General features: G+C 35.3%; 1 protein-coding gene across 1 annotated transcript; it reads right to left on the bottom strand.

Moving 5' to 3' along the window:
* Positions 1-761: 761 nt before the first annotated feature.
* On the bottom strand, positions 762-10396 carry LOC113144563 (tyrosine-protein kinase receptor TYRO3-like). The gene is made up of 10 exons (XM_026330719.1): positions 10362-10396; positions 9703-9837; positions 9102-9192; positions 8388-8482; positions 7731-7814; positions 6811-6872; positions 6365-6457; positions 6232-6286; positions 4127-4315; positions 762-3346 (listed from the first exon to the last, which is right to left on the bottom strand). Exons 2-10 carry the CDS (start codon positions 9823-9825, stop codon positions 2411-2413), a joined length of 1728 nt encoding a protein of 575 aa, XP_026186504.1. The 5' UTR covers positions 9826-9837; positions 10362-10396; the 3' UTR covers positions 762-2410.
* Between the last annotated feature and the right edge of the window lie 1179 nt (positions 10397-11575).

Here is an 11575-nt window from a genome sequence, read left to right as displayed (position 1 = left end):
AATTACACAAAAGACCAACCCAATATAGGTCACACCTATCCACATGCACATATACCCATGCACACTTATGCGCACACGTTTTCCACACCTGTCCTGCACAAATGTACCACCTTTATACTACTTCCATTAGTTTTCCTTTGGACTTTCACTCTAGTACAATGGTATGAGATTTTCACAGCATAGTAACATCTAAGAAAATATCAGTTTTACAGTATTCTTAATGCATTTCAAAGTGTCTAACAGGAACACTGGACACTGTGGTCTTTCAATGAAAATGTTACATTTTATATGCCAATATTAAAGTCAAAGCATGTAAATATGATTTATACTGAATCAGAGCATACTTTTTTATTCCCGTTTGCCATTGAAGACACCATTGAACAATTGTTACAGAGATAAACCACAGGTTTGGCTTTTAGTTAAAAATGTTATTGTCATTAAACTTAACCTAACTAGGTCAGAAGATAGCTGAACAGCTTCCAAGCCTACCATCATGGTGAGCACCTGGGGCTGGAACATGTTTGAATTTGTCACAGAAGACATTCAAAATGTTTCAGGCTGATTATGACTCTTTGTGTCTAAGAAGATTAAATCAATAAGTTTGACAGGCTGTTGTTACCAATACTTTGGAAGCTATATGATTATTAGTAGTAATTCAGACATTTATGAATGACATTTAAAAAATAGTCTAATAAAGTTGAATTGATCAGATGGGTTGGCTCACAGACTAATTGCAAACACATAAAATAATATACTTTATCATAACTTCATATATATATATTATTAATCTGCCATTGGTTAAATATGATAAAAATTCAAATAGATTTCCCAATGTAACATTTTTATTTACACCAAAATGGGGAAAAACATAGATATACACATTTTGTAAAAGTTTTCATCACAACTAATTCTTACATGGCTCAGCCACTTGATAAAATATCAAATAGTGGATCAGTGTGAGTTGTGCTAGATACTACCCTCGCTGCCTGCTGCAAGTGCACAATAATGGAACTGAAGTTTTGGCAAAGGTTTCTTTGGGTGGTGCAAGGGTAGAGCCAGGGGAGGGACATGTCGCTTGTATAGAAAGCAAAAAAAGGAGGCGGCACACCTCTAGCTTGCTTGGTGTATCTACACACACAAGACAGCCATATAAGTGTACCATAGTGGCTAATAGAGGCCATAATAATTATAATAGGATCTCTTTAGTGTGGATTCTTAGCAACATGTGCTATTAACTCACGCTAAATGGTTCTTCATGCTTGTTTTTTGCAGTGAAACAAGGCTGTTATAGAAAGTGGAATTTGTTCCTTCTGTAATTTGAGAAAAGATTCATCATGAAGAACTTCCAACCACAGATAGCACTATATAACTGAAATTGCATCTCACTTTGAAACAATGGGAACTAAAGAAAACCTGTACAGACACAAGGCAAACATGTAAATTAAATCATGTTTTTTCTGTATTTTGTGTTTTCAAAACATCCACACATAGATGTGTAGGAGCTGAAGTCAAAGAGACAAATAGACTTAATTTTTTTCAGATAAGAGAGTACAAAGTAGAAATCTGACACACGAAGAGTCAACATGAGATACTCTGACAGCTGAGAATGGTTCATGGATCACCTAAGCTGCTGTGTGATCACAAATAAAATGTAGCACATTTATTATATGCAAATAACATATTAACGACAGAGCATTATCATAACACACAAGCTAACTGTTCATGCAAATGATCAAATTTCCTCCAACAGGTGCCTGTATCACCTATCATGACTTATAAAACCTTATTTTTATTCTGAACAACATTATCGTCCTGATAAATATCTGATAACCCCCCCCCAGTATCTACTACTGATGTTGCAGTTGAAGTTAGCACTAGTGGTCACCATATTAGAAGAAATACAAGAGCATTTAAAGTTATTTTAGGACTAAAAACTCTCCTACTGCAAAGTAGAACTTCAGTCATATATGAAGAATTCTCCTGTCGTTTTTAGCTACAAGAAATCCCACTCCTCAGAATGGGAGGTGTCACCTAAAAACACCTAAAGTGAAGCCTATGTGTGTAGGCAAAAAGCTGTTAACACAATCATTAAATGCTTTAGTACTAATAGTAATATTCTCTTACTGTAGAAGGTTGAAAGGTTATTGGAAAGCCCAGTTATATAGTAATAAATCTACTGCACATGCAGAGTATAAAAATGGTACTGAGACACTCTGTTAATTGATTTACCATCAAACATTGTAGAGTAGTGTTCTGTTATGATTTTCCACTGTTGGTAGAGTATTTTTGGTAAAGAATTAAGTCATTATCTTATGGGTGTACCTGCCGTTATGTTATTTACATTGTAATTCTGATTTGATCTTAGCATAACATCGATTCATGGTCTTGCCATTCCAGCTCTCCTTCATCTTCACATAGAGACACATGAAGTGATGTTTTCAAGCTCAGCCAAGACACGCTCTAATTTGTCTGCTGCCTGCCGGATAGACTGGACAAATCTCATGATCTCAGATCTGACAGTGTTGTTTGTAGCAGACTGGTCCTGTGCCTCTGATGTGTCATGCTCAAGCTCATTTTCAGCACATTTGGTCTCATTGAGCACTAGTGCAGCTCGGTCAAAGGTTGCCACAGAGTCATCTGTCTCAGCGTTAGACACTAGCTTGGAAGCAGCATCTTCTTCCACTGCCTTTGCCTGTCTAATGTGGTGTATCTCTATAGAATCCATGGCAATGAAGAAAATTTCTACTGCCAAAAACAAAGCTGAAAACACACCTGTTGCTGCCTCTGCAACACGCACTACTTTGGATGCCTGGGCTGCGATCTTGCTGATATTAACAGCTTGAATTAGTCGAACCAATTCAGCAGTGACACTCAGGCCCTTCCCAGCTGTCACGCCAACCTGTGCCAGATTACTGTTATTGATCCTGCTCTCCCCAGTGTCTGGTGTGTTAACTGAGTCATATCTGTTTCTGATTGTCAGTAAGCACTTGCTGATTTGCTGGAGCCAGGTAACTACTGCACTAATTTTCTCTTCAAACTCTTTAATGATGCTTCGAACAGCTTTGCGATCAGATGACTGGTTGACCATGTTTGTGATATTTGAGGCACCAGCAGTGACACCACCAGCTGCACTCACCCCAACACCAACTCCAGTCACAACAAGAGAAGCTCCCAAAGTGAAGGGGGACAGTATAAGACCCACTATTGATGTAACCCCTCCCACCGCTCCAATCACACCTCCTGTCAAACTGCCGATGGTGGCACCTTGATGCACACGTTCCAGACTGTCAGCCAATCCCCTCAGTGTGGTCAACTTGATCTGGAGATCCTCCACAGTTGTTTTGCTCTATTGAAAATTGAAAGACATAATCCAGGGTTATTACACGTGGAATAAAGCACCCAGTCAAACCCATCAGTGACGTTTCTGTTTAAAGAGTCATCTGACCAAGTCACGCACTAATTATATATTATAAGAAGCTACATATTTAGGAGTACTTTTTTAACTGAAGGAGACATATACAGTTTTTATACATTTCCTGGAGCTTTCAATGAATTTGTATCAATCTAGACAAAAAAAAAATAAAATGGAACAATACTTTGCGAGAGAGAAACTTCAATAAATTGCCTACTCCCTATTGTTTTGGCATTTTGAAGCACTGCTTACAACCTGGTTAAGATCCCCCAGCGTGAAATGTGAGTAGTTGTAACATTTACCCCGTTAAGATTTTGTTCAGGAGTGTATATTACAAAGTGCAAAACACTGATCTTTATTTGAGATAGTAAAATTCTCCCACATGGTTCCTTTTTAACTATACATATTGAAAAACAAAAGACCTATAAACAAATCTGGTAAGTTTGGTATATCACCACCTGGTGGATCTATCTCAAATGTGCAGCTAGGTAGGCTACCTGATGTGAGACGCCATATATAGCCAAGGCAAACTTGAAGAGTAAAACCAGACATCAGCTACTATTTGTGAATGATTTATTTTTTCGGATAAGCTGATGGCAGTCAAGAGGGCGATAATTGGCCGATAACAATGTATGACATAAATCGTGCATCATTAACATTTACTGTGTTCTCTACTGTAGTGAGGTCGATTCTGTCCTTACAGAAATGTCTTACCTTTTCTGAGAGACAGCTTACAATAAAAGGACACCACAGGATCTCACTTGCTGTTGGTCTTGATTGAGGGTCTTTACTGAATAGGTTACTTAAGAGATCATGAAGCTCTGGTGAGAACCGCTCTGGGAGAGATGGGTGTGGATCATCACATATCATGGGCACGAGCTTGAGTGTGGACTCTGCCGAAAACTGAAGGAGAATCACTGTTAGAAAATAATGTGTGTACTAAGTTTCCTCATTGCTAATTAAGGAACATAAACATTTCCCCCATTGTGTAATTATTATATTGCTTTCTAAATGTCATTTGAGTCTGATGTTTGTTGCATGTCTGACAGGCAGATGGAAATATTCTACCGTAGACTTATAAGGTTTGTTTAGCATAAATTTAAAAAAAATGAACTGTAATTGGTTAGTTTTATTATTCCACACTGGTATGTTCTCACTAGAGATCACCTAAGTATAACACACAACTGGTGTCAAACTGCTGGGACACACGACTCATCTAGATTTTTTTTTTCTTTCCAGAAATATCCTTAACTCACTGATGAATTTTCAATACATCATATGTAGATATATTTAACCTGATTAGTCAACTGTTTCATATGAATCTCATTCCTTCATCATACAAGTTTAGTTAGTAGTTAATTTTTAGAAAAAGAACTGAGAAGACTTCATCATCAATTAAACACAATCTCAATATTTGTTAGAAAATAGTAATTAGGTGTTTTCATCAAATTGTTCAACATAACTTTTAACATACTTGCAGGTGTTGAGTCTTTGCTTCTTTGAAAACACTGGTATTTCTTCTTGTTTTTAGCTATGTCTTAACAAAACCTGCAAGTAGAGGTCTTAGATTCAATTTTATGCCCTTCCTTTTTAGGGGTGCTCAAACACCTAAATTTCATCTCTGGAATAAAAATAATGATAAATTATATTTGCCATGGACATAAACGCAATATAGAAGAAGAATTTCAAGCTGTAAGTTTAATCATAATGTTAACAAATAGACTTGCTGATTGTTCGGACTGTGAACATGGAGGTAAACTTGTCATTGTTATTAACGTTAGATGACTTGGCCTGCACATTTGACAGGTAATGGGATAATTGATGCACTTATAAGTGGAGATGAAATAGCAATAAGATGCAATATTAGGAAGCATTGTAATTATTCTTTATTAACAAAAGAAATTTGTTTTTTTGTTTTTTTTTTTTTTTTATTAAACTTCATTAAACTTCACCTTAGCTTCGCTCCACACCACTAATTAGCATACATCAACATAAACACATGGCTAATTAGCAAACCACCACTGTTTCATACTGTTTTTTTTGTTTTGTTTTTTTTTAATCAAATTACACATTGTGACACAGGAAAGTATATATTTAAACAGTGAATTGAAGCATTGGGCAAACCCATGTCAAATAGAAATCTGCTCTTTCAAAAATGCGATTTTAGGTTTAGTTTAGAAAGTCAACTCAAAATAACATGTGACTACACTGCAACCCCAATATTCTATTAGAGTAATGTTATAAATTGATGTGGATCAATTTATACCTCTTATTACACCACATATTCTGTGATTCGATGTTAAATTTTCTACAGTACAAAGAGAGAGAGTGGAGGTTAGGCAGAAAGAGTACTGAGCCTAAGGTACTATATAAATGTAACATTCTACTTAGGAGCTGAGCACCCCTGAAAGTCTGATCCTGGACTTCACGTCTGACTTTTTAGCCAAAAATGTGAGTACCCAGTAAAATAGAATTGTCCCAACATATTAGCCAAACATAAGCATCATAAATTGGCCACTGGCTGCCCTAACTTCTAACAAGTGGCACCAGTATTGGCCGTAAAAAAATCCTTACTGATCGACTGCTGCCTGCAATGCATTTTATTGTTGTTAAGGTGTTAAGTGAGAAATGTTTGAGATTCATCATTATACATTAACATTATATTGAGTATTGCCCTCATGATTTATAAGTATTGCATCACATTTGTGAAGTGGAATGGACTTTAGATAAGATATTATGAAATTCATAAGAGATTCCATAAAGTAGCCTAGTTGTGTTATATAAACATTTCATGACGTAAATAGCTTTGGATAACTTACCGCTACTTGCCCAGTACAGAGCTCATACAGTATGCATCCCAATGACCAAATCTCACTGTAAATAAAGAAATAATAATTATTATTATTAATGCTGCTTGTATGTAACATTTTTGTTTGGTAAAACATGTCTTACCTTTTCACATCATAGATCCCCAGTCTGATGGCTTCTGGTGCCAGGTAACTTTTTTCCAGCAAGTCTGAATTAGTGGTTGTGGTGTTTTGTGATCTGTGAAAACACACATACAAAATAAATAAATGAAGTAAAAATTACAACCTCTGGAACAAATGAACATTAGAAATGAGCCTTGGTTGAAATGTTAATGCACTGTAACATTCTCATGAACTGTAAGGTTCAGTCCAAAAACTTCAACTTGTGTTTCTTGAAGCTGTAAATGGTCAATTTTCAGGTCTGTGGATCATTGTCTGGTAGTAGAAACCAGCCTCTTGCCAGAGCCAGTGTTTTGATTGTCTGCATAATGTTTGTACTAGTCTATTGTACGGAATCCATTCATCCTACAACAAAACCCACTCACTGTACTGATGCAGGAAAAATAAATAAATAAATAAAATGTACAGTACTTTTCAAGGAGTTTTTGAAATCCTCCCAAGCGCAATGTTCCAAATTCTGTGAAGAATATATCCTACGGAAAGAGAAAAAGTAAAACTGATTCACAAAGATGTGTACTATTTCAAAATATAAATGTATATGTCAACAGCCCAAAAGCTAATTTCTTTTATTCCAAATGAAAAAAAAAACAAAAAAAAACTAAATGTCACATGATCTGTATATTTATCTTCTGATCCATTACACCGTTTCCCACACATATACTTTGGCAGGCCAGCCAAGTATGTTTGCCCTCAGTTTTTTACAATTTGTGCAAGAGAATGACATGATTTAGTGGATTAGTTTATAGATTATCTATATCTGCTTATTCCTAATTAGTGTCATGAGGATCTGCTGGAGCCTATGAACAGGTTACAGGTATGTGAAATTTACTTTCTGTACTAAATATGCAGTATTATGAATCAAATTTCAATCAAAGATTAAGTATAATTAATTTTTTTTATTTGAACAGACGAAAAGGGGAGCATCTGACTGCATGTCTGCCAATATCGATACATGAACCAGCAGCAGAGGCAAAACCCATAAAGATTAAGTGCTATGACAAAATGTACTGTTTTGTACACCAAAAAACATTTGCACATCTTACTCTTCACATATAGGTAGATGGAGGAGAGGGTTAGAAGGTTGGATCTGTGAAATTAATAGAAATATCAAATAAATCAAAATATTGCGTTAAAAGTCGCATGTTTTTGTTATTTGTTGTATGTAGTAGACCATTCTAGTACCAGTAAGAAATGTTGGCCCATTCTGCTGGCTATCACTGAAAGTATTTTTCAAACTTGTGGGAAAAACATTACATGAAAGCAGTTGATGTGTAAATTTTGTAGAACTGCCCAATCTGTTAGTCAGTATTTGTGTAATCCATGTGTAGTACCTCTGGTGTCAGATCTTTTAGAAGCAGGCCTTTTTCATGAATAGCTCTCAAAGCCATGCAGATCTCAACAAACAAACTCAGCACCTAGGAAAGAAAGAATGATATTTGTACAATAGCAGGAATGCAAATTAAAGAGCAACGTTAATAAATTGGATGATTCCATGTTCCATGACTATAATGTATGACACAGGCTCAATGCATACAGAAGAAAATGCTGTTTTACATATGTGGGCTATCTACTTTTGATCTGGCTTTCCCACTTTAAACATCATCAAGTATATGTCTCCAACAGCAGAATTTCTATTTTTTGTACGGTGACATCTCGTTAAAGAGGAAGGGGGATCAGTGTGTCCAGAAGGAAGAACCTTTTTAAGTTTAAAATGGGAAAGAATTTTCTTCCCTAGCAGTTGTTTTGACACAGCCTGAGGACTGGAGCTACGAGCTTGACCATGGCTATTGATTTCCTTCAACTTTATTATTAAATTTACAAACATTCACTTTTTCATTATGTGGTAGATTAATGAGAGGAAAAAAATGAATTGAAACAATTGTATCAGAATGAATTCTTTAGTGTTAGAGGTATAAAAAGGAAAATATATACATTAGCTTGCAGTGTTTCATTAATGTAAATTGATCTTTTGCATTAGAGTACTGTACCTGAGACTCTTCTGGAGGTTCACTCCAATTTTTGATCTTTGCAGCAAGACTCCCTCCATGACTGTAGTCCGTCACTACATAGTAAATGTTCTCTTCTTTATGACAAGAGAAAAGGAGAATATGTTTGTATTGTGGACCAAATCATCCTCAATATAAACAGTAACAGTGTCTCGTAAGTAAATAAAAACATATGTCAGTACTATTGGATTTATACATTTCAATAATGTGTGTTCAAACTTGCAGAGAGCACATTTGAAACTAGATATGAAAACCTAAACATTTTGAAAAAAGAATGCAGTTGGCTAATAGCACTGGAGAGTCACTTTTGATGTGGGAATAGATTATCCCTGATTCAGTTATCATTTTCTGTTAAATCAACAAGCAGGAGTTCACTGAACATGCGCTTTGCACATCTGACTGGGACAGTACATTAACCACAATGACACTATTCATAGATATGAATGCCCTGGAAAAATAGTCTAGTCGAGTTTTAATATGATAATAGTGGGTAGATTCCAGTGCATAGTTTTGCTGGTGTATGTTTGCAAAGTTGCACCCATGTAAAAACTTTAACTCTCATTCCTATATAATAGATTTGTTTTAAAAAATTAACACCCGTGACTTGATTTACAACTTAATGCTTACTACCTTGTGTAGAAACAAATGCAACATTTAGCTTAAACAAAACACAGGATGGTGTTTTTCAAAACCTACCTTCAAAGGAGTTCTTGGAGCTCACAATATGAGGATGGTTGATCTTCCTGAGTATTTGTGGCTCTGAGATTGATGCTGAATTTCTGAGTATCTATACAAAACACCAATAGCAGTTAGAGTAAGTTAAAGACAGGTTGTACAATATGGCTGAGATAGTAGTCTATTGCAAATGTGAGTATATATCACATTGCAAGGGCAAATGGGAAATTTGCAAGCATAGAAAGAAGAGATGCATATATGTTTATCATAATATCACACTCACTTTTTCTTTTCCTTCTCAAATGTTTTTTTTTCTTCTCCATTTCATAGTGTACTTGCAAGACAAATTTCCCTCGGCTGCTCTCTGTGCTCGATTGACAGTTTTTGGACAGATTATGACACAGGAGGTGGTTTTGACAGCTTAGGGGTGGGTTCATAGAGGGTTCATGTCTGTCAGCAAATGGTATTGGCTAATTGCTCCCGCTTTTGGGATTGACTGTACAGTACATTTTGACAGGTTCTCCAAAAGACCACCATGGCAGACAAGGATGTATTACTGAAAAGGGTTATGCTTTACTATTTTGGAATCTTATTTTAAATAAGGTTAGCTCAGACTACTCACCTGATCTGTAAAGATCCTTTTTATGAGAAATTTCTCATCTCCCTTTGTGGCAACAGCAAACTTTTCAGTTTCTTCTTCTATCGCATAGCCATTCATCACCAGGCTGCTCTGATCATTCCCCATTGTTCTTGTTTTCTAAAGATGCACAAATGATCAACACACAAAAATAGTATAAAATAGTATTTTTACTTCATTGTATGAATAGTACATGTATCTATACTAAATGCATTTTGTTTTAAATTATTTACATTCATAATTCTCACTGACCTAGCAGTGAAATGACCAATTTCAGGGCTGATCAGAATAGAAACACCAAATGCTGATTTTCCATTTATACATCATTTCTTTTTCTTTTTCTTTCTTTTTTTTTTTTTAAATGAATGAATTCAGTTAAATCAGTCAGTTTTGTTGTTTACCCATAGAGTAGTTTAGATCAGGCAGGTTTACCCACTTACTTTACATACATACATTAATTTCTCATGAACAGTGACCAAATACGCATCAAAATCGAAGCACACAAGTGATTTTTGATAAAAAAGCCAAATGAATCAACACTAAAAGTAATGATTTTAGGTGTAGATACTTTTCAAATCAAATTCAAAGTAGCGTATAACTTTTAATATAAAATATAAAGGTGTGAATAAAAATGCTGTACATACCCAGCTGCAGAATCCAACACCAGTGAAGAAAACTATTAACATCTATTAACAGAGAGCTGTGGCTTATATTGAATCTGAAACAAAATTGAAAGTTTTTCACCCACATTATGTCAGGTATGGAAAGTACCTTTTTTTTGCAGTATGAGGATCTTTATGCCTCTTTTGGTATCACACTATTCATTATTTATATAGGATGGACTTATGAACAAGGATGTTAAGCTATAGTGAGCTTTCTGAGCATAAAAACAGCATTAGTGTTTCACTTTTGGCTATTCCTAAGTAACCCCAGGTCACTGTAACCAAAAAGCATAGTATACTGATTTGTGGATGAGAAAAGATACCGATAATATAATGAAGTGGAGAAAATAGAACAATTAGTTGGACATATTTATAGAAACCTCTTAACTCTTAGCACTTGTAAGACTCTTAGCACTCTTGAAAAATATGATTCTTACTTAAAACATTCAATAAAACATTCAACATCTACTTTTTAGTCCTCAGATTTGAAAAGGGTTTTGTGTATTTGTGTATATAGTGTGCGCTGTTTCACTTTCTGTTTTGTTAAAAATGAATTTCATTTCTGTTGGTTTGCTTTCACTTTATCCTGTGATCTCCCTACAATTTCCCTCCACCCTTACTTTGCTTTCCTTTCATGTTTTACTTCATTGATGAGTCCTTTAAACTAATGCCACATGCACAGCTGACATACTATGTATACTAATAGTATAACAGATAGTATAATAGAATTTCATGCTAGACAGTTTTACATGTCAAACACAGGTAAGCACTATTTAATTTTATTTTTATAGTTGGATGGAAATCAACCTAGGGCAAAAGTGGCGCACACAGTTGTGATGTCTAGACCTTATATAAAAGCACTTAGTCAAGTCAAGTGTGTTTTATCAGGCCTTAAAATAAAATCAAATAAAATAGTGGTTACCTGTGTTTGACATGTAAAGCTGTCTACCATGATATTCTATCATACTATCTGAACCAAGCAAAGGCAGCAAGCAGCTGTGATGGTGTCTGTCATGTAAAAGCTCATGTTGACTTCATCTGTTTCACTTTTTGTGCACAGCTGACACACTATGTACACAAATACACATAAACCAAGTCAAATTTGAAGATTAAGAAGTAGATGTTGGATGATAAAGCAAGAATCATATTTTTCAAGAGTGCTAAGCATGTTACAAGTGCAAAGAGTTAAGAGGTTT

This window comes from Mastacembelus armatus, chromosome 10 (genome assembly GCF_900324485.2).
Source record: "Mastacembelus armatus chromosome 10, fMasArm1.2, whole genome shotgun sequence".
Lineage (NCBI taxonomy): Eukaryota > Metazoa > Chordata > Actinopteri > Synbranchiformes > Mastacembelidae > Mastacembelus > Mastacembelus armatus.
Note: the sequence above shows the minus strand (reverse complement) of the source record. Positions and strands in the feature narration are given on the sequence as shown.

Coding starts and splice junctions, on each gene's coding strand:
- LOC113144563 (XM_026330719.1), bottom strand. CDS start 9,825: ATGGGGAATGATCAGAGCAGCCTGGTGATGAATGGCTATGCGATAGAA. Junction 6,287..6,364: donor GGGATCTATGATGTGAAAAG/GTAAGACATGTT, acceptor CTTTATTTACAG/TGAGATTTGGTCATTGGGAT. Junction 4,316..6,231: donor TCTGTACTGGGCAAGTAGCG/GTAAGTTATCCA, acceptor ATTCTCCTTCAG/TTTTCGGCAGAGTCCACACT.